The sequence below is a fragment of the Engystomops pustulosus genome, chromosome 8, assembly GCF_040894005.1.
Source record: "Engystomops pustulosus chromosome 8, aEngPut4.maternal, whole genome shotgun sequence".
In the NCBI taxonomy this organism is placed as follows: Eukaryota; Metazoa; Chordata; class Amphibia; order Anura; family Leptodactylidae; genus Engystomops; species Engystomops pustulosus.
The window spans coordinates 7054370-7079284 of record NC_092418.1 but is presented as its reverse complement, the minus strand read 5'-3'; the positions used below and the strand labels follow the sequence as shown (position 1 = coordinate 7079284).

The following is a 24915-nucleotide window of genomic DNA, read 5'->3' as shown; positions in this document are numbered from 1 at the left end:
GTAGATGACATCTGAGGCTGCTGCTGATTTAAAGGGGGTGTCCACCTCTGGCTGTGCTGTGATAGGAGAGGACGGTCAGTGCTGCTGATGTGGTTGCTCGGCAGCCAATGGCAGGTGTGATAGTATAGGATGATAGGCGTGGTGTGCTGCGTGCCGCTGTGTGTGACAGCTCCCTCCACGTCTGATGACATCCTGCTCTCTAGTATGGAGCGCGATGTGCTGCGGAGTGTAACCTCCGCCTTGTATCATTCCTTCACTTCTGGGATGTCATAGTATTACATCGGATTATGGGAAAGCTGGGTGATGCCTGGTGACACCCCGCACAGCTCAGCAGATATCAGCGTGATTTACGGTCATGGCGCGGTGGGGGCCACGTCACGTGGTCACAGACCGCCACGTGGACGCTTCATCAGCACATTTCTATTAAATAAATCTGATGGATGATGACTCAGGGGTGACTATAGATTATCCGGATTACGCCCCATACCCCCAGGGGGCGCCACTGTGCGACTATACTTTGCTCCACACTTCTGGCGGTGTCCAGACTCTCCCCTACACGGGTAATAAGGCGATGGTGACCTCCCATTCAGTGATGTCATACCTGGTGACCTCATATCTAGGGATGTCATACCTGGTGACCTCATGTCCAGTGATGTCACACCTGGAGACCTTATATCTAGGGATGTCATACCTGGTGACCTCCCATCCAGTGATGTCATACCTGGTGACCTCATATCTAGGGATGTCATACCTGGTGACCTCCCATCCAGTGATGTCATACCTGGTGACCTCATATCTAGGGATGTCATACCTGGTGACCTCCCATCCAGTGATGTCATACCTGGTGACCTCATATTTAGGGATGTCATACCTGGTGACCTCATGTCCAGTGATGTCATACCTGGTGAACTCCCATCCAGTGATGTCATACCTGGTGACCTCATGTCCAGTGATGTCACACCTGATGACCTCATATCTAGGGATGTCATACCTGGTGATCTCATGTCCAGTGATGTCATACCTGGTGAACTCCCATCCAGTGATGTCACACCTGGTGACTTCCCATTCAGTGATGTCATACCTGGTGACTTCCCATTCAGTGATGTCATACCTGGTGACCTCCCAATCAGTGATGTCACACCTGGCTAGCTCCCATCCAGTGATGTCATACCTGGTGATCTCCCATCCAGTGATGTCATACCTGGTGATCTCATATCTAGTGATGTCATACCTGGTGGCCTCATACCTAGTGATGTCATACCTGGTGACTTCCCATCCAGTGATGTCATACCTGGTGACCTCATATCTAGTGATGTCATACCTGGTGACCTCCCAATCAGTGATGTCATTCCTGGTGAACTCCCATCTAGTGATGTCATTTCTGGTGACCTCCCATCCAGTGATGTCATACCTGGTGACCTCCCAATCAGTGATGTCATACCTGGTGACCTCATACCTAGTGATAGTAAAAAAACACGTAGCACACATCCTTGTGAGTTTTTAACGATTTCTTTTAATTCATATCATATTATATGGTATACAGCTCCACCATAAAGATCATGGGAAGATAATGTAAAGTAATAACAGATCCAAGTAATTCCTTCAGCGACGTTTCGGTCTGAGTCGACCTTTGTCAAGCATGATCTGTAACTAATACAAACAGTAGAGCATAAGAAAAGAAATCGTTAAAAACTCACAAGGATGTGTGCTACGTGTTTTTCTACTATATATTGGGGTTGAGCACCCGACGCAAGCACCATCCACTCTATATAGGAGTGCGGCACCCTTGTTTCCTTGGACTCATACCTAGTGATGTCATACCTGGTGGCCTCATACCTAGTGATGTCACACCTGGTGACTTCCCATCCAGTGATGTCATACCTGGTGACCTCCCAATCAGTGATGTCACATCTGGTGACCTCCCATCCAGTGATGTAACACCTGGTGACTTCCCAATCAGTGATGTCATACCTGGTGACCTCCCATCCAGTGATGTCATACCTGGTGACCTCATATCTAGTGATGTCATACCTGGTGACCTCCCAATCAGTGATGTCATACCTGGTGACCTCCCAATCAGTGATGTCATACCTGGTGACCTCATATCTAGTGATGTCATACCTGGTGACCTCCCATCCAGTGATGTCATACCTGGTGACCTCCCAATCAGTGATGTCACACCTGGTGACCTCATATTCAGTGATATCATACCTGGTGACTTCATGTCCAGTGATGTCATACCTGGTGACCTCATGTCCAGTGATGTCATACCTGGTGACCTCATATCCAGTGCTGTCATACCTGGTGACCTCCCATGCAGTGATGTCATACCTGGTGACCTCATATTCAGTGATATCATACCTGGTGACTTCATGTCCAGTGATGTCATACCTGGTGACCTCATATCCAGTGCTGTCATACCTGGTGACCTCCCATGCAGTGATGTCATACCTGGTGACCTCCCATGCAGTGATGTCATACCTGGTGACCTGATATCCATTGATGTCACACCTGGTGACCTGATATATCCAGTGATGTTGTGACCCGGCACCTGGTGTATGTCTCTGTACACACCTGTGTCTATAATTATCCGCTGCCTGTATATAGCTCTCCCCGCCTGGATATACATAGCTCCCAGTGATCTATTCCTGGCCATATGCTTTGCAGATGCTGGGGCTGGTGAGACTACAACTCCCGTGATCCCCCGGGGCCCCTGCACTCGGCGCCTGCGCACTGGCGCCCCGCTCTGTCTCTTTCTCCCGCATCCTCGTCTGCAGCAGCAGCAGCATCAGCAGCAGCATCAGCACCAGCGGCGGCTCCGTCATCCTGATCCTCATCCTCCGCCGTACGTCCTCCCGGGACCCCCCGAGCTGCTGCCCGGTGCTGCTGCCCTGCGCCTCCCCCCGCCCGGTGCCCGCAGCCCCCCCCCCGGTGCCCGGGCTCTCCGCGCCCCCCGCCCCCCCGGACTCTGCAGCAGTGAGGGAGGAGGAGGACCTGTCACCATCGCCAGTCCCTGCAGGGAGGAAGAAGCATGAAGGACCGGACCCAGGAGCTGAGGAGTGTAAGCTGCACCCCTGTGTGTGCCCCCCGAGCCCGCTGTGCCCCCCGCAGAGGGGAGGATGGGGGAGGGGAGGGCAGTGTGAGGGGGAGGAGGAGGAGGGAGGGGGTGAGGAGGGTGCATTGCGGGTCTGTGTCTTACTGATTTATGAGCCTAGCCGCTCCGTGCGGGATCCTCCGTGCCCACCGCCGCCCGCCTGACCCGTGTGTGCCCACCGCCGCCCGCCTGACCCGTGTGTGCCCACCGCTGTCCGCCTGACCCGTATGTGTGCCCACCGCTGTCCGCCTGACCCGTATGTGTGCCCACCGCTGCCTGCCTGACCCGTATGTGTGCCCACCGCTGCCTGCCTTACCCGTATGTGTGGCCACCGCTGCCTGCCTGACCCGTATGTGTGGCCACCGCTGTCCGCCTGACCCGTATGTGTGCCCACCGCTGCCTGCCTTACCCGTATGTGTGCCCACCGCTGCCCACCTGACCCGTATGTGTGCCCACCGCTGTCTTACCCGTATGTGTGCCCACCGCTGTCCGCCTGACCCGTATGTGTGCCCACCGCTGCCTGCCTGACCCGTATGTGTGCCCACCGCTGCCTGCCTTACCCGTATGTGTGCCCACCGCTGCCTGCCTTACCCGTATGTGTGGCCACCGCTGCCTGCCTGACCCGTATGTGTGGCCACCGCTGTCCGCCTGACCCGTATGTGTGCCCACCGCTGCCTGCCTTACCCGTATGTGTGCCCACCGCTGCCCACCTGACCCGTATGTGTGCCCACCGCTGTCCGCCTGACCCGTGTGTGCCCATCGCTGCCTGCCTGACCCGTGTGCCCACCGCTGCCTGCCTGACCCATGTGTGTGCCCACCGCTGCCCTCCTGACCCATGTGTGTGCCCACCGCTGCCTGTCTGACCCGTATGTGTGCCCACCGCTGCCTGTCTGACCCGTATGTGTGCCCACCGCTGCCAGCCTGACCCGTATGTGTGCACACTGCTGCCTGCCTGACCCGTATGTGTGCCCACCGCTGTCCGCCTGACCCGTGTGTGCCCATCGCTGCCTGCCTGACCCGTGTGCCCACCGCTGCCTGCCTGACCCATGTGTGTGCCCACCGCTGCCCTCCTGACCCATGTGTGTGCCCACCGCTGCCTGTCTGACCCGTATGTGTGCCCACCGCTGCCTGTCTGACCCGTATGTGTGCCCACCGCTGCCAGCCTGACCCGTATGTGTGCACACTGCTGCCTGCCTGACCCGTATGTGTGCCCACCGCTGTCCGCCTGACCCGTGTGTGCCCATCGCTGCCTGCCTGACCCGTGTGCCCACCGCTGCCTGCCTGACCCATGTGTGTGCCCACCGCTGCCCGCCTGACCCATGTGTGTGCCCACCGCTGCCCACCTGACCCGTATGTGTGCCCACCGCTGCCAGCCTGACCCGTATGTGTGCCCACCGCTGCCTGCCTGACCCGTATGTGTGCCCATCGCTGCCTGCCTGACCCGTGTGCCCACCGCTGCCTGCCTGACCCATGTGTGTGCCCACCGCTGCCCGCCTGACCCGTGTGTGTGCCCACCGCTGCCCACCTGACCCGTATGTGTGCCCACCGCTGCCAGCCTGACCCGTATGTGTGCCCACCGCTGCCTGCCTGACCCGTATGTGTGCCCACCGCTGCCTGCCTGACACGTGTGTGCCCACCGCCGCCCGCCTGACCCGTGTGTGTGCCCACCGCTGTCCGCCTGACCCGTGTGTGTGCCCACCGATGCCCGCCTGACCCGTATGTGTGCCCACCACTGTCTGCCTGACCCGTATGTGTGCCCACCGCTGCCTGTCTGACCCGTATGTGTGCCCACCGCTGCCTGCCTGACCCGTATGTGTGCCCACCGCTGCCTGCCTGACCCGTATGTGTGCCCACCGCCGCCCGCCTGACCCGTGTGTGCCTACTGCTGTCCGCCTGACCCGTGTGTGTGCCCACCGATGCCCGCCTGACCCGTATGTGTGCCCACCACTGTCTGCCTGACCCTATGTGTGCCCACCGCTGCCTGCCTGACCCTATGTGTGCCCACCGCTGCCTGCCTGACCCGTATGTGTGCCCACCGCTTCCAGCCTTACCCGTATGTGTGCCCACCGCTGCCTGCCTGACCCGTATGTGTGCCCACCGCTGTCCGCCTGACCCGTATGTGTGCCCACCGCTGTCCGCCTGACCCGTATGTGTGCCCACCGCTGTCCGTCTGACCCGTATGTGTGCCCACCGCTGTCCGCCTGACCCGTATGTGTGCCCACCGCTGTCCGCCTTACCCGTATGTGTGCCCACCGCTGCCTGCCTTACCCGTATGTGTGGCCACCGCTGCCTGCCTGACCCGTATGTGTGCCCACCACTGCCTGCCTTACCCGTATGTGTGCCCACCTCTGCCTGCCTGACCCGTATGTGTGCCCACCGCTGCCCACCTGACCCATATGTGTGCCCACCGCTGCCCACCTGACCCGTATGTGTGCACACCGCTGCCTGCCTGACCTGTATGTGTGCCCACCGCCGCCCGCCTTACCCGTATGTGTGCCCACCTCTGCCAGCCTTACCCGTATGTGTGCCCACCGCTGCCTGCCTGACCCGTATGTGCCCACCACCGCCCGCCTGACCTGTGTGTGCCCATCGCTACCTGCGTGACCCGTATGTGTGCCCACCGCTGCCTGCCTGACCAGTGTGTGTGCCCACCGCTGCCTGCCTGACCCGTATGTGTGCCTACCACTGCCCGCCTGACCCGTATGTGTGCCCACCTCCACCTGCCTCACCCATATGTGTTCCCACCGCCCGCCTGACCCGTGTGTCCATCGCTGCCTGCCTGACCCGTGTGCCCACCGCTGCCTGCCTGACCCATGTGTGTGCCCACCGCTGCCCGCCTGACCCATGTGTGTGCCCACCGCTGCCCACCTGACCCGTATGTGTGCCCACCGCTGCCTGCCTGACCCGTATGTGTGCCCACCGCTGTCCGCCTGACCCGTGTGTGCATATCGCTGCCTGCCTGACCCGTGTGCCCACCGCTGCCTGCCTGACCTATGTGTGTGCCCACCGCTGCCCGCCTGACCCATGTGTGTGCCCACCGCTGCCCACCTGACCCGTATGTGTGCCCACCGCTGCCAGCCTGACCCGTATGTGTGCCCACCGCTGCCTGCCTGACCCGTATGTGTGCCCACCGCTGCCTGCCTGACACGTGTGTGCCCACCGCCGCCCGCCTGACCCGTGTTTGTGCCCACCGCTGTCCGCCTGACCCGTGTGTGTGCCCACCGATGCCCGCCTGACCCGTATGTGTGCCCACCACTGTCTGCCTGACCCGTATGTGTGCCCACCGCTGCCTGTCTGACCCGTATGTGTGCCCACCGCTGCCTGCCTGACCCGTATGTGTGCCCACCGCTGCCTGCCTGACCCGTATGTGTGCCCACCGCCGCCCGCCTGACCCGTGTGTGCCTACTGCTGTCCGCCTGACCCGTGTGTGTGCCCACCGATGCCCGCCTGACCCGTATGTGTGCCCACCACTGTCTGCCTGACCCGTATGTGTGCCCACCGCTGCCTGCCTGACCCGTATGTGTGCCCACCGCTGCCCGCCTGACCCGTATGTGTGCCCACCGCTGTCCGCCTGACCCGTGTGTGCCCACCACTGCCCACCTGACCCGTATGTGTGTCCACCGCTGCCAGCCTGACCCGTATGTGTGGCCACCGCCCACCTGCCTTACCCGTATGTGTGGCCACCGCTGCCTGCCTGACCCGTATGTGTGCCCACCGCTGCCAGCCTTACCCGTATGTGTGGCCACCGCTGCCTGCCTGACCCGTATGTGTGCCCACCGCTGTCCGCCTGACCCGTATGTGTGCCCACCGCTGTCCGCCTGACCCGTATGTGTGCCCACCGCTGTCCGCCTGACCCGTATGTGTGCCCACCGCTGTCAGCCTTACCCGTATGTGTGCCCACCGCTGCCTGCCTTACCCGTATGTGTGCCCACCGCTGCCTGCCTGACCCGTATGTGTGCCCACCGCTGCCTGCCTGACCCGTATGTGTGCCCACCGCTGCCCGCCTGACCCATATGTGTGCCCACCGCTTTCCGCCTGACCCGTGTGTGCCCACCACTGCCTGCCTTACCCGTATGTGTGCCCACCTCTGCCTGCCTGACCCGTATGTGTGCCCACCGCTGCCCACCTGACCCATATGTGTGCCCACCGCTGCCCACCTGACCCGTATGTGTGCACACCGCTTCCTGCCTGACCTGTATGTGTGCCCACCGCCGCCCGCCTTACCCGTATGAGTGCCCACCTCTGCCAGCCTTACCCGTATGTGTGCCCACCGCTGCCTGCCTGACCCGTATGTGCCCACCACCGCCCGCCTGACCTGTGTGTGCCCATCGCTACCTGCGTGACCCGTATGTGTGCCCACCGCTGCCTGCCTGACCAGTGTGTGTGCCCATCGCTGCCTGCCTGACCCGTATGTGTGCCTACCACTGCCCGCCTGACCCGTATGTGTGCCCACCTCCACCTTCCTCACCCATATGTGTTCCCACCGCACGCCTGACCCGTGTGTCCATCGCTGCCTGCCTGACCCGTGTGCCCACCGCTGCCTGCCTGACCCATGTGTGTGCCCACCGCTGCCTGCCTGACCCATGTGTGTGCCCACCGCTGCCCACCTGACCCGTATGTGTGTCCACCGCTGCCAGCCTGACCCGTATGTGTGGCCACCGCCCACCTGCCTTACCCGTATGTGTGGCCACCGCTGCCAGCCTTACCCGTATGTGTGCCCACCGCTGCCTGCCTGACCCGTATGTGTGCCCACCGCTGCCAGCCTTACCCGTATGTGTGCCCACCGCTGCCTGCCTGACCCGTATGTGTGCCCACCGCTGCCTGCCTGACCCGTATGTGTGCCCACCGCTGTCCGCCTGACCCGTATGTGTGCCCACCGCTGTCCGCCTGACCCGTATGTGTGCCCACCGCTGTCCGCCTGACCCGTATGTGTGCCCACCGCTGCCTGTCTGACCCGTATGTGTGGCCACCGCTGCCTGCCTGACCCGTATGTGTGCCCACCGCTGTCCGCCTAACCCGTGTGTGCCCACCGCTGCCTGCCTTACCCGTATGTGTGCCCACCTCTGCCTGCCTGACCCGTATGTGTGCCCACCGCTGCCTGACCCGTATGTGTGCCCACCGCTGCCCACCTGACCCGTATGTGTGCACACCGCTGCCTGCCTGACCCGTATGTGTGCACACCGCTGCCTGCCTGACCCGTATGTGTGCCCACCGCCGCCCGCCTGACCCGTGTGTGCCCACTGCTGCCAGCCTTACCCGTATGTGTGCCCACCGCTGCCTGCCTGACCCGTATGTGTGCCCACCTCTGCCAGCCTTACCCGTATGTGTGCCCACCGCTGCCTGCCTGACCCGTATGTGTGCACACCGCTGCCTGCCTGACCCGTATGTGTGCCCACCGCTGCCTGCCTGACCCGTATGTGTGCCCACCGCTGCCTGCCTGACCCGTATGTGTGCCCACCTCTGCCTGCCTGACCCGTATGTGTGCCCACCGCTGCCTGACCCGTATGTGTGCCCACCGCTGCCCACCTGACCCGTATGTGTGCACACCGTTGCCTGCCTGACCCGTATGTGTGCACACCGCTGCCTGCCTGACCCGTATGTGTGCCCACCGCCGCCCGCCTGACCCGTGTGTGCCCACTGCTGCCAGCCTTACCCGTATGTGTGCCCACCGCTGCCTGCCTGACCCGTATGTGTGCCCACCTCTGCCAGCCTTACTCGTATGTGTGCCCACCGCTGCCTGCCTGACCCGTATGTGCCCACCACCGCCCGCCTGACCTGTGTGTGCCCATCGCTACCTGCGTGACCCGTATGTGTGCCCACCGCTGCCTGCCTGACCCATATGTGTGCCTACCACTGCCCGCCTGACCCGTATGTGTTCCCACCGCCCGCCTGACCCGTGTGTGCCCATCGCTGCCTGCCTGACCCGTGTGTGCCCATCGCTGCCTGCCTGACCCGTGTGTGTGCCCACCTCCGCCTGCCTGACCCGTATGTGTGCCCACCGCTGCCTGCCTGACCCATGTGTGCCCATCGCTGCCTGCCTGACCCGTGTGTACCCGCCGTTGTCCGCCGTTGTCCGTGAGTGTGCCCACGGCCTGCCTGAACTGTGTGTGTGCCCAATGCTGCCCTCCTGACCCGTGTGTGTGCCCACCGTCGCCCGCCTGACCCGTATGTGTGCCCACCGATGCCCGCCTGACCCGTATGTGTGCCCATTGCTGTCTGCCTGACCCATGTGTGCCCACCGCCCGTCTGACCCGTATGTGTGCTTACCGCTATCAGCCTGACCCCTATGTGTGCCCGTCTGACCCGTGTGTGCCCACCACTGTCCGCCTGACCCGTATGTGTTCCCAGTGCTGCCTCTCTGACCCGTGTGTGCCTACCACTGCCTGACCAGTGTATGCCCACCGCTGCCCACCTCCCCCATATGTGTGCCCACTGCTGTTCGCCTGACCCATACGTGTGCCCACCACTGCCTGCAGTGACCCGTATGTGTGCCCACCGCTGTCTGACCCTTATGTGTGCCCACCGCTGTCCGTCTGACCCTTATGTGTGCCCACCACTGCCCGCCTGACCCGTGTGTGTGCCCACCGCTGTCCGCCTGACCCGTGTGTGTCCACTGCTGTTCGCCTGAACCATGTGTGTGCCCACCACCGCCCGCCTGACCCGTATGTGTTCCCAGTGCTGCCTCTCTGACACGTGTGTGCCTACCACTGCCTGACCCGTGTATGCCCACCGCTTCCCACCTCCCCATATGTGTGCCCACCGCTGTTCGCCTGACCCATACGTGTGCCCACCGCCTGCCTGACCCGTGTGTTTGCCCACCGCCACCTGCCTGACCCATGTGTGCCCACCACTGCCCTCAGTGACCCGTATGTGTGCCCACCGCTGTCTGCCCGACCCTTATGTGTTCCCACCGCTGCCAGCCTGATCCGTATGTGTGGCCTGTGCTGCCCCCCTGACCCGTGTATGCCCACCGCTGCCCACCTCCCCCTTATGTGTGCCCACCGCTGTCCGCCTGACCCATATGTGTGCCCACCGCCTGCCTGACCTGTGTGTTTGCCCACCGCCACCTGCCTGACCCGTGTGTGTGCTCACCGCCTGCCTGACCCTGTGTGTTCCCACCGCTGCCCGTCTGACCCATGTGTGTGCCCACCGCCTGCCTGACCCTTGTGTGTGCCCACTGCTGCCCACCTAACCCGTGTGTGTGCCCACCGCCGCCCACCTGGCTCATGTGTGTGCCCTCCACTGCCTGCCTCACCTGTGTGTGCCCATCGCTGCCTACCTGACCCATGTGTGTGCCCAATGCTGCCCGCCTGACCCATGTGTGTGCCCACCCCTGCCTGCCTGCCCAGATGTGTGCCCACTGCTGCCCTCCTGACCCCTGTGTGCCCACAGCTGCCAGCCTGATCCATGTGTGTGCCCCCCCCCGTCTGACCTGTGTGTGTGCCCAATTCTGCCCACCTAACCCGTGTGTTTGCCCACCGCCTGCCTGATCCGTGTGTGTGCCCACCACCGGCCTGACCAGTGTGTGTGCCCACCGCCTGCCTGACCCGTGTGTGTGTCCACTGCCTGCCTGACCCGTGTGTGTGTCCACTGCCGTCTGCTTGACCCGTGTGTGCCCACCTTTGCCTGTCTGACCAGTGTGTGTGCCCACCGACATCCGCCTGACCCGTGTGTGCCCACCCCCACCTGACTGACCCCTATGTGTGCCCACCCCCTGCATGACCCGTGTGTGTGTGCCCACCACTGTCCGTCTTACCCATGTGTGTGCCCACCGCCTGCCTGACCATTGTGTGTGCCCACTGCCTGCCTGACCCGTGTGTGTGCCCACCGCCGCCCGCCTGACCCATGTTGGTTCCCACCGCTGTCTGCCTCTCACTGTGTGTGCCCTCTGCCACCGCCTGAACCGTATGTGCCACCCTGCACATAGTACACACCCTGCACATAGTACACACTGCATATAGTACACCCCCTGCACATAGTATACACTGCACATAGTACATACACTGCACATAGTACACCCCCTGCACATAGTACACCCCCTGCACATAGTACACCCCCTGCACATAGTACACCCCCTGCACATAGTACACACCCCCTGCACATAGTATACACTGCACATAGTACATACACTGCACATAGTACACACCATGCACATAGTACACCCCCCACATAGTACATCCCCTGCACATAGTACACACCCCCTACACATAGTATACACTGCACATAGTACACCCCCTGCACATAGTACACCTCCTGCACATAGTACACACTGCACATTGTACACACTGCACATAGTACACACCCTGCACATAGTACACCCCCTGCACAAAGTACACCCCCTGCACATAGTACACCCCCTGCACATAGTACACCCCCTGCACATAGTACACCCCCTGCACATAGTACACACTGCACATAGTACACACCCTGCACATAGTACACACTGCACATAGTACACACCGTGCACATAGTACACACCCTGCACATAGTACACACTGCACATAGTACACCCTACACATAGTACATACTGCACATAGTACACACTGCACATAGTACACCCTACACATAGTACATACTGCACATAGTACACACTGCACATAGTACACACCGTGCACATAGTACACACACTGCACACAGTACACACACTGCACATAGTACACACTGCACATAGTACACACCCTGCACATAGTACACACTGCACATAGTACATCCCCTGCACATAGTACACACTGCACATAGTACACACTGCACATAGTACACCCTGCACATAGTACACACCCTGCACATAGTACACACTGCATATAGTACACCCCCTGCACATAGTATACACCCCCTGCACATAGTACACCCTACACATAGTACACACTGCACATAGTACACCCTGCACATAGTACACACTGCACATAGTACACACCCTGCACATAGTACACACTGCACATAGTACACCCTGCACATAGTACACCCTACACATAGTACACACTGCACATAGTACACCCTGCACATAGTACACACTGCACATAGTACACACCCTACACATAGTACACCCTGCACATAGTACACCCTACACATAGTACACCCTGCACATAGTACACCCTGCACATAGTACACACTGCACATAGTATACACTGCACATAGTATACACTGCACATAGCATACACCCTGCACATAGTACACCCTGCACATAGTACACACTGCACATAGTACACACTGCACATAGTACACACACTGCACATAGTACACCCTGTATTAGTCTGCACTGTTCTCAGTAAATGTACATGTGTATATGTGTTCTTTACATGTGTAGTTGTTGCATGTTGTGTATATGTGTATGCATGTAGTGGGCTTTATGTGCGTGCAGGGGTTGTACAATCTGATCTGACAGATATAAAGATCTTCAAATTTGCTAATTTTTATATTTAAAAATGTAACAAATGCAAATTGGGACGTACAATGTGCATCATGTATATCCGTGTCACCATATTCCACACGTGTACAGTGACCAAGGGTCTGTTTACATATGTACCTGGCTGTATCTCTGTAGACCGGCTTAGATACCTGAGATCTGGATGTATCACTGGCTGTATCTCTATAGAGCAGTTTAGATACCTGAGATCTGGATGTATCACTGGCTGTATCTCTATAGACCGGCTTAGATACCTGAGATCTGGATGTATCACTGGCTGTATCTCTATAGAGCAGTTTAGATACCTGAGATCTGGTTGTATCATTGGCTGTATCTCTATAGACCGGTTTAGATACCTGAGATCTGGTTGTATCATTGGCTGTATCTCCATAGAGTGGTTTAGATACCTGAGATCTGGTTGTATCATTGGCTGTATCTCCATAGAGCGGTTTAGATACCTGAGATCTGGTTGTATCATTGGCTGTATCTCTATAGACCGGTTTAGATACCTGAGATCTGGTTGTATCATTGGCTGTATCTCTATAGATCGGTTTAGATACCTGAGATCTGGTTGTATCACTGGCTGTATCTCCATAGAGCGGTTTAGATACCTGAGATCTGGTTGTATCACCGGCTGTATCTCTATAGAGCAGTTTAGATACCTGAGATCTGGTTGTATCATTGGCTGTATCTCTATAGACCGGTTTAGATACCTGAGATCTGGTTGTATCATTGGCTGTATCTCCATAGAGCGGTTTAGATACCTGAGATCTGGTTGTATCATTGGCTGTATCTCTATAGATCGGTTTAGATACCTGAGATCTGGTTGTATCATTGGCTGTATCTCCATAGACCGTTTTAGATACCTGAGATCTGGTTGTATCATTGGCTGTATCTCTATAGACCGGTTTAGATACCTGAGATCTGGTTGTATCATTGGCTGTATCTCTGTAGACCGGCTTAGATACCTGAGATCTGGATGTATCACTGGCTGTATCTCTATAGAGCAGTTTAGATACCTGAGATCTGGTTGTATCATTGGCTGTATCTCTATAGACCGGTTTAGATACCTGAGATCTGGATGTATCACTGGCTGTATCTCTATAGACCGGTTTAGATACCTGAGATCTGGCTGTATCATTGGCTGTATCTCTGTAGACCGGCTTAGATACCTGAGATCTGGATGTATCACTGGCTGTATCTCTATAGAGCAGTTTAGATACCTGAGATCTGGTTGTATCATTGGCTGTATCTCTATAGACCGGCTTAGATACCTGAGATCTGGATGTATCACTGGCTGTATCTCTATAGAGCAGTTTAGATACCTGAGATCTGGTTGTATCATTGGCTGTATCTCTATAGACCGGTTTAGATACCTGAGATCTGGTTGTATCATTGGCTGTATCTCCATAGAGTGGTTTAGATACCTGAGATCTGGTTGTATCATTGGCTGTATCTCCATAGAGCGGTTTAGATACCTGAGATCTGGTTGTATCATTGGCTGTATCTCTATAGACCGGTTTAGATACCTGAGATCTGGTTGTATCATTGGCTGTATCTCTATAGATCGGTTTAGATACCTGAGATCTGGTTGTATCACTGGCTGTATCTCCATAGAGCGGTTTAGATACCTGAGATCTGGTTGTATCACCGGCTGTATCTCTATAGAGCAGTTTAGATACCTGAGATCTGGTTGTATCATTGGCTGTATCTCTATAGACCGGTTTAGATACCTGAGATCTGGTTGTATCATTGGCTGTATCTCCATAGAGCGGTTTAGATACCTGAGATCTGGTTGTATCATTGGCTGTATCTCTATAGATCGGTTTAGATACCTGAGATCTGGTTGTATCATTGGCTGTATCTCCATAGACCGGTTTAGATACCTGAGATCTGGTTGTATCATTGGCTGTATCTCTATAGACCGGTTTAGATACCTGAGATCTGGTTGTATCATTGGCTGTATCTCTATAGAGCGGCTTAGATACCTGAGATCTGGTTGTATCATTGGCTGTATCTCTATAGAGCGGCTTAGATACCTGAGATCTGGTTGTATCACTGGCTGTATCTCTATAGAGCAGTTTAGATACCTGAGATCTGGTTGTATCACCGGCTGTATCTCCATAGACCGGCTTAGATACCTGAGATCTGGTTGTATCATTGGCTGTATCTCTATAGAGCAGTTTAGATACCTGAGATCTGGTTGTATCATTGGCTGTATCTCTATAGATCGGTTTAGATACCTGAGATCTGGTTGTATCATTGGCTGTATCTCTATAGAGAGGTTTAGATACCTGAGATCTGGTTGTATCACTGGCTGTATCTCTACAGAGCGGTTTAGATACCTGAGATCTGGTTGTATCACTGGCTGTATCTCTATAGACCGGCTTAGATACCTGAGATCTGGTTGTATCATTGGCTGTATCTCTATAGACCGGTTTAGATACCTGAGATCTGGTTGTATCATTGGCTGTATCTCTATAGACCGGTTTAGATACCTGAGATCTGGTTGTATCACCGGCTGTATCTCCATAGACCGGTTTAGATACCTGAGATCTGGTTGTATCACTGGCTGTATCTCTATAGAGCAGTTTAGATACCTGAGATCTGGATGTATCACTGGCTGTATCTCTATAGATCGGTTTAGATACCTGAGATCTGGTTGTATCATTGGCTGTATCTCTATAGACTGGTTTAGATACCTGAGATCTGGTTGTATCATTGGCTGTATCTCCATAGACCGGTTTAGATACCTGAGATCTGGTTGTATCATTGGCTGTATCTCTATAGATCGGTTTAGATACCTGAGATCTGATTGTATCATTGGCTGTATCTCTATAGAGCAGTTTAGATACCTGAGATCTGGTTGTATCACCGGCTGTATCTCCATAGACCGGCTTAGATACCTGAGATCTGGTTGTATCATTGGCTGTATCTCTATAGAGCAGTTTAGATACCTGAGATCTGGTTGTATCATTGGCTGTATCTCTATAGACCGGCTTAGATACCTGAGATCTGGTTGTATCACTGGCTGTATCTCTATAGACCGGTTTAGATACCTGAGATCTGGTTGTATCATTGGCTGTATCTCTATAGATCGGTTTAGATACCTGAGATCTGGTTGTATCATTGGCTGTATCTCTATAGATCGGTTTAGATACCTGAGATCTGGTTGTATCATTGGCTGTATCTCTATAGATCGGTTTACATACCTGAGATCTGGTTGTATCATTGGCTGTATCTCTATAGATCGGTTTAGATACCTGAGATCTGGTTGTATCATTGGCTGTATCTCTATAGAGCGGTTTAGATACCTGAGATCTGGTTGTATCATTGGCTGTATCTCTATAGACCGGTTTAGATACCTAAGATCTGGTTGTATCATTGGCTGTATCTCTATAGACCAGTTTAGATACCTGAGATCTGGTTGTATCATTGGCTGTATCTCTATAGAGCGGATTAGATACCTGAGATCTGGTTGTATCATTGGCTGTATCTCTATAGAGCAGTTTAGATACCTGAGATCTGGTTGTATCATTGGCTGTATCTCTATAGAGCAGTTTAGATACCTGAGATCTGGTTGTATCATTGGCTGTATCTCTATAGACCGGCTTAGATACCTGAGATCTGGTTGTATCATTGGCTGTATCTCTATAGATCAGCTTAGATACCTGAGATCTGGATGTATCATTGGCTGTATCTCTATAGACCGGTTTAGATACCTGAGATCTGGTTGTATCACTGGCTGTATCTCTATAGACCGGTTTAGATACCTGAGATCTGGTTGTATCATTGGCTGTATCTCTATAGACCGGTTTAGATACCTGAGATCTGGTTGTATCATTGGCTGTATCTCTATAGACCGGTTTAGATACCTGAGATCTGGTTGTATCATTGGCTGTATCTCTATAGATCGGTTTAGATACCTGAGATCTGGTTGTATCATTGGCTGTATCTCTATAGATCGGTTTAGATACCTGAGATCTGGTTGTATCATTGGCTGTATCTCTATAGACCGGTTTAGATACCTGAGATCTGGTTGTATCATTGGCTGTATCTCTATAGATCAGTTTAGATACCTGAGATCTGGTTGTATCATTGGCTGTATCTCTATAGAGCAGTTTAGATACCTGAGATCTGGTTGTATCATTGGCTGTATCTCTATAGATCAGCTTAGATACCTGAGATCTGGTTGTATCATTGGCTGTATCTCTATAGACCAGTTTAGATACCTGAGATCTGGTTGTATCATTGGCTGTATCTCTATAGACCGGTTTAGATACCTGAGATCTGGTTGTATCATTGGCTGTATCTCTATAGACCAGTTTAGATACCTGAGATCTGGTTGTATCATTGGCTGTATCTCTATAGATCAGTTTAGATACCTGAGATCTGGTTGTATCATTGGCTGTATCTCTATAGAGCAGTTTAGATACCTGAGATCTGGTTGTATCATTGGCTGTATCTCTATAGAGCAGTTTAGATACCTGAGATCTGGTTGTATCATTGGCTGTATCTCTATAGATCAGCTTAGATACCTGAGATCTGGTTGTATCATTGGCTGTATCTCTATAGACCAGTTTAGATACCTGAGATCTGGTTGTATCATTGGCTGTATCTCTATAGACCGGTTTAGATACCTGAGATCTGGTTGTATCATTGGCTGTATCTCTATAGACCAGTTTAGATACCTGAGATCTGGTTGTATCATTGGCTGTATCTCTATAGATCAGTTTAGATACCTGAGATCTGGATGTATCATTGGCTGTATCTCTATAGACCGGTTTAGATACCTGAGATCTGGTTGTATCATTGGCTGTATCTCTATAGAGCGGCTTAGATACCTGAGATCTGGTTGTATCATTGGCTGTATCTCTATAGACCGGTTTAGATACCTGAGATCTGGTTGTATCATTGGCTGTATCTCTATAGAGAGGTTTAGATACCTGAGATCTGGTTGTATCATTGGCTGTATCTCTATAGAGAGGTTTAGATACCTGAGATCTGGTTGTATCATTGGCTGTATCTCTATAGAGCAGTTTAGATACCTGAGATCTGGATGTATCACTGGCTGTATCTCTATAGACCGGCTTAGATACCTGAGATCTGCTTGTATCACTGGCTGTATCTCTATAGACCGGTTTAGATACCTGAGATCTGGTTGTATCATTGGCTGTATCTCTATAGATCGGTTTAGATACCTGAGATCTGGTTGTATCATTGGCTGTATCTCTATAGACCGGTTTAGATACCTGAGATCTGGTTGTATCATTGGCTGTATCTCTATAGACCGGTTTAGATACCTGAGATCTGGTTGTATCATTGGCTGTATCTCTATAGACCGGTTTAGATACCTGAGATCTGGTTGTATCATTGGCTGTATCTCTATAGACCGGTTTAGATACCTGAGATCTGGTTGTATCATTGGCTGTATCTCTATAGAGCAGTTTAGATACCTGAGATCTGGTTGTATCACCGGCTGTATCTCCATAGACCGGCTTAGATACCTGAGATCTGGTTGTATCATTGGCTGTATCTCTATAGACCGGTTTAGATACCTGAGATCTGGTTGTATCATTGGCTGTATCTCTATAGAGCAGTTTAGATACCTGAGATCTGGTTGTATCATTGGCTGTATCTCTATAGACCGGCTTAGATACCTGAGATCTGGTTGTATCACTGGCTGTATCTCTATAGACCGGCTTAGATACCTGAGATCTGGTTGTATCATTGGCTGTATCTCTATAGACCGGCTTAGATACCTGAGATCTGGTTGTATCATTGGCTGTATCTCTATAGACCGGTTTAGATACCTGAGTTCTGGATGTATCACTGGCTGTATCTCTATAGACCGGCTTAGATACCTGAGATCTGGTTGTATCACTGGCTGTATCTCTATAGACCGGTTTAGATACCTGAGATCTGGATGTATCACTGGCTGTATCTCTATAGACCGGTTTAGATACCTGAGATCTGGTTGTATCATTGGCTGTATCTCTATAGATCGGCTTAGATACCTGAGATCTGGATGTATCACTGGCTGTATCTCCTTAGAGAGGTTTAGATACCTGAGATCTGGTTGTATCATTGGCTGTATCTCTATAGAGAGGTTTAGATACCTGAGATCTGGTTGTATCATTGGCTGTATCTCCATAGAGCGGTTTAGATACCTGAGATCTGGTTGTATCATTGGCTGTATCTCTATAGAGAGGTTTAGATACCTGAGATCTGGTTGTATCATTGGCTGTATCTCTATAGACCGGCTTAGATACCTGAGATCTGGTTGTATCACTGGCTGTATCTCCTTAGAGAGGTTTAGATACCTGAGATCTGGTTGTATCATTGGCTGTATCTCTATAGAGAGGTTTAGATACCTGAGATCTGGTTGTATCACTGGCTGTATCTCCTTAGAGAGGTTTAGATACCTGAGATCTGGTTGTATCACTGGCTGTATCTCCTTAGAGCGGTTTAGATACCTGAGATCTGGTTGTATCACTGGCTGTATCTCTATAGACTGGTTTAGATACCTGAGATCTGGTTGTATCATTGGCTGTATCTCTATAGAGCAGTTTAGATACCTGAGATCTGGTTGTATCACTGGCTGTATCTCTATAGACCGGTTTAGATACCTGAGATATGGTTGTATCACTGGCTGTATCTCTATAGACTGGTTTAGATACCTGAGATCTGGTTGTATCATTGGCTGTATCTCTATAGACCGGTTTAGATACCTGAGATCTGGTTGTATCATTGGCTGTATCTCTATAGACCGGTTTAGATACCTGAGATCTGGTTGTATCATTGGCTGTATCTCTATAGAGAGGTTTAGATACCTGAGATCTGGTTGTATCACTGGCTGTATCTCTACAGACCGGCTTAGATACCTGAGATCTGGTTGTATCATTGGCTGTATCTCTATAGACCGGTTTAGATACCTGAGATCTGGTTGTATCATTGGCTGTATCTCTATAGACCGGTTTAGATACCTGAGATCTGGTTGTATCATTGGCTGTATCTCTATAGAGAGGTTTAGATACCTGAGATCTGGTTGTATCACTGGCTGTATCTCTATAGACCGGCTTAGATACCTGAGATCTGGTTGTATCATTGGCTGTATCTCTATAGACCGGTTTAGATACCTGAGATCTGGTTGTATCATTGGCTGTATCTCTATAGACCGGCTTAGATACCTGAGAGCTGGTTGTATCATTGGCTGTATCTCTATAGATCAGTTTAGATACCTGAGATCTGGTTGTATCATTGGCTGTATCTCTATAGAGCAGTTTAGATACCTGAGATCTGGTTGTATCATTGGCTGTATCTCTATAGATCAGCTTAGATACCTGAGATCTGGTTGTATCATTGGCTGTATCTCTATAGACCAGTTTAGATACCTGAGATCTGGTTGTATCATTGGCTGTATCTCTATAGACCAGTTTAGATACCTGAGATCTGGTTGTATCATTGGCTGTATCTCTATAGACCGGTTTAGATACCTGAGATCTGGTTGTATCATTGGCTGTATCTCTATAGAGCAGTTTAGATACCTGAGATCTGGTTGTATCATTGGCTGTATCTCTATAGACCGGCTTAGATACCTGAGATCTGGTTGTATCATTGGCTGTATCTCTATAGAGCAGTTTAGATACCTGAGATCTGGATGTATCACTGGCTGTATCTCTATAGACCGGCTTAGATACCTGAGATCTGCTTGTATCACTGGCTGTATCTCTATAGACCGGCTTAGATACCTGAGATCTGGTTGTATCATTGGCTGTATCTCTATAGATCAGTTTAGATACCTGAGATCTGGTTGTATCATTGGCTGTATCTCTATAGACCGGTGTAGATACCTGAGATCTGGTTGTATCATTGGCTGTATCTCTATAGACCGGTTTAGATACCTGAGATCTGGTTGTATCATTGGCTGTATCTCTATAGACCGGTTTAGATACCTGAGATCTGGTTGTATCATTGGCTGTATCTCTATAGATCGGTTTAGATACCTGAGATCTGGTTGTATCATTGGCTGTATCTCTATAGACCGGTTTAGATACCTGAGATCTGGTTGTATCATTGGCTGTATCTCTATAGACCGGTTTAGATACCTGAGATCTGGTTGTATCATTGGCTGTATCTCTATAGAGCAGTTTAGATACCTGAGATCTGGTTGTATCATTGGCTGTATCTCTATAGACCGGTTTAGATACCTGAGATCTGGTTGTATCATTGGCTGTATCTCTATAGACCGGCTTAGATACCTGAGATCTGGTTGTATCATTGGCTGTATCTCCATAGACCGGCTTAGATTCCTGAGATCTGGTTGTATCATTGGCTGTATCTCTATAGAGCAGTTTAGATACCTGAGATCTGGTTGTATCATTGGCTGGATCTCTATAGACCGGCTTAGATACCTGAGATCTGGTTGTATCACTGGCTGTATCTCTATAGACCGGCTTAGATACCTGAGATCTGGTTGTATCATTGGCTGTATCTCTATAGACCGGTTTAGATACCTGAGTTCTTGATGTATCACTGGCTGTATCTCTATAGACCGGCTTAGATACCTGAGATCTGGTTGTATCACTGGCTGTATCTCTATAGACCGGTTTAGATACCTGAGATCTGGATGTATCACTGGCTGTATCTCTATAGACCGGTTTAGATACCTGAGATCTGGTTGTATCACTGGCTGTATCTCTATAGAGAGGTTTAGATACCTGAGATCTGGTTGTATCACTGGCTGTATCTCCTTAGAGAGGTTTAGATACCTGAGATCTGGTTGTATCACTGGCTGTATCTCCTTAGAGCGGTTTAGATACCTGAGATCTGGTTGTATCACTGGCTGTATCTCTATAGACTGGTTTAGATACCTGAGATCTGGTTGTATCATTGGCTGTATCTCTATAGAGCAGTTTAGATACCTGAGATCTGGTTGTATCACTGGCTGTATCTCTATAGACTGGTTTAGATACCTGAGATCTGGTTGTATCATTGGCTGTATCTCTATAGAGCAGTTTAGATACCTGAGATCTGGTTGTATCACTGGCTGTATCTCTATAGACTGGTTTAGATACCTGAGATCTGGTTGTATCATTGGCTGTATCTCTATAGAGCAGTTTAGATACCTGAGATCTGGTTGTATCACCGACTGTATCTCTATAGACCGGTTTAGATACCTGAGATCTGGTTGTATCATTGGCTGTATCTCTATAGAGAGGTTTAGATACCTGAGATCTGGTTGTATCACTGGCTGTATCTCCATAGAGCGATTTAGATACCTGAGATCTGGTTGTATCACTGGCTGTATCTCTATAGACTGGTTTAGATACCTGAGATCTGGTTGTATCATTGGCTGTATCTCTATAGACCGGTTTAGATACCTGAGATCTGGTTGTATCATTGGCTGAATCTCTATAGAGCAGTTTAGATACCTGAGATCTGGTTGTATCATTGGCTGTATCTCTATAGACCGGTTTAGATACCTGGTTTAGCTCAGTTTTCTATATACAGCACAGTGAGTAGCTGTACCCTATATACAGCACAGGGAGGAGCTGTACCCTATATACAGCACAGTGAGGAGCTGTACCCTATATACAGCACAGTGAGTAGCTGTACCCTATATACAGCACAGTGAGGAGCTGTACCCTATATATAGCACAGTGAGGAGCTGTACCCTATATACAGCACAGGGAGGAGCTGTACCCTATATACAGCACAGTGAGGAGCTGTACCCTATATACAGCACAGTGAGGAGCTGTACCCTATATACAGCACAGAAAGGCGATGTACCCTATATACAGCACAGGGAGGAGCTGTACCCTATATACAGCACAGTGAGGAGCTGTACCCTATATACAGCACAGTGAGGAGCTGTACCCTATATACAGCACAGGGAGGAGCTGTACCCTATTTACAGCACAGGGAGGAGCTGCACCCTATATACAGCACAGTGAGGAGCTGTACCCTATATACCACACAGGGAGGAGCTGTACCCTATATACAGCACAGTGAGGAGATGTACCCTATATGCAGCACAGGGAGGAGCTGTACCCTATATACAGCACAGGGAGGAGCTGTACCCTATATACAGCACAGTGAGGAGCTGTACCCTATATACAGCACAGTGAGGAGCTGTACCCTATATACAGCACAGTGAGGAGCCGTACCCTATATACAGCACAGTGAGGAGCGGTACCCTATATACAGCACAGTGAGGAGCTGTACCCTATATACAGCACAGGGAGGAGATGAACCCTATATACAGCACAGTGAGGAGCTGTACTCTATATACAGCACAGTGAGGAGCTGTACCCTATATACAGCACAGTGAGGAGCTGTACCCTATATACAGCACAGGGAGGAGCTGTACCCTATATACAGCACAGGGAGGAGCCGTACCCTATATACAGCACAGTGAGGAGCTGTACCCTATATACAGCACAGTGAGGAGCTGTACTCTATATACAGCACAGTGAGGAGCTGCACCCTATATACAGCACAGTGAGGAGCTGTACCCTATATACAGCACAGGGAGGAGCTGTACCCTATATACAGCACAGGGAGGAGCCGTACCCTATATACAGCACAGTGAGGAGCTGTACCCTATATACAGCACAGTGAGGAGCTGTACTCTATATACAGCACAGTGAGGAGCTGCACCCTATATACAGCACATTGAGGAGCTGTACCCTATATACAGCACAGGGAGGAGCTGCACCCTATATACAGCACAAGGAGGAGCTGTGCCCTATATACAGCACAGTGAGTAGCTGTACCCCTATATACAGCACAGTGAGGAGCTGTACCCTATATACAGCACAGGGAGGAGCTGTACCCTATATACAGCGCAGTGAGGAGCCGTACCCTATATACAGCACAGTGAGGAGCTGTACCCTATATACAGCACAGTGAGGAGCTGTACCCTATATACAGCACAGTGAGGAGCCGTACCCTATATACAGCACAGTGAGGAGCTGTACCCTATATACAGCACATTGAGGAGCTGTACCCTATATACAGCACAGTGAGGAGCTGTACTCTATATACAGCACAGTGAGGAGCTGTACCCTATATACAGCACAGTGAGGAGCTGTACCCTATATACAGCACAGTGAGGAGCTGTACCCTATATACAGCACAGTGAGGAGCTGTACCCTATATACAGCACAGTGAGGAGCTGTACTCTATATACAGCACAGTGAGGAGCTGTACTCTATATACAGCACAGTGAGGAGCTGTACCCTATATACAGCACAGGGAGGAGCTGTACCCTATATACAGCACAGTGAGGAGCTGTACCCTATATACAGCACAGTGAGGAGCCGTACCCTATATACAGCACAGTGAGGAGCTGTATCCTATATACAGTACAGTGAGAAGATGTACCCTATATACAGCACAGTGAGGAGCTGTACCCTATATACAGCACAGGGAGGAGCTGTACCCTATAAACAGCACAGGGAGGAGCTGTACCCTATATACAGCACAGTGAGGAGCCGTACCCTATATACAGCACAGGGAGGAGCTGCACCCTATATACAGCACAGTGAGCAGCTGTACCCTATATACAGCGCAGTGAGTAGCTGTACCCCTATATACAGCACAGTGAGGAGCTGTACTCTATATACAGCACAGTGAGGAACTGTACCCCTATATACAGCACAGGGAGGAGCTGCACCCTATATACAGCACAGGGAGGAGCTGTATCCTATATACAGCACATTGAGGAGCTGTACCCTGTATACAGCACAGTGAGGAGCTGTACCCTATATACAGCACAGTGAGGAGCTGTATCCTATATACAGCACAGTGAGGAGCTGTACTCTATATACAGCACAGTGAGGAACTGTACCCCTATATACAGCACAGTGAGGAGCTGTACCCTATATACAGCACAGGGAGGAGCTGTACCCTATATACAGCACAGGGAGGAGCTGTACCCTATATACAGCACAGTGAGGAGCTGTACACTATATACAGCACAGGGAGGAGCTGTACCCTATATACAGCACAGGGAGGAGCTGCACCCTATATACAGCACAGGGAGGAGCTGTACCCTATATACAGCACAGTGAGGAGCTGTACCCTATATACAGCACAGGGAGGAGATGAACCCTATATACAGCACAGGGAGGAGCTGCACCCTATATACAGCACAGGGAGGAGCTGTACCCTATATACAGCACAGTGAGGAGCTGTACCCTATATACAGCACAGTGAGCAGCTGTACCCTATATACAGCGCAGTGAGTAGCTGTACCCCTATATACAGCACAGTGAGGAGCTGTACTCTATATACAGCACAGTGAGGAACTGTACCCCTATATACAGCACAGTGAGGAGCTGTACCCTATATACAGCACAGGGAGGAACTGTACCCTATATACAGCACAGTGAGGAGCTGTACCCTATATACA

The 24915-nt window shown here is 51.8% G+C and overlaps 1 protein-coding gene across 1 annotated transcript in view; it reads left to right on the top strand.

Moving 5' to 3' along the window:
- The first annotated feature begins 2755 nt into the window (after positions 1 to 2755).
- The window catches only part of STX1B (syntaxin 1B), a 70094-nt gene continuing 47934 nt past the window's right edge, over positions 2756 to 24915 (top strand). Inside the window, exon 1 of the mRNA XM_072119443.1 lies at positions 2756 to 3061. Within this exon, the coding sequence (XP_071975544.1) occupies positions 3032 to 3061 (30 nt within the window). The 5' untranslated portion in view covers positions 2756 to 3031. The remainder of the gene's footprint in view (positions 3062 to 24915) is intronic.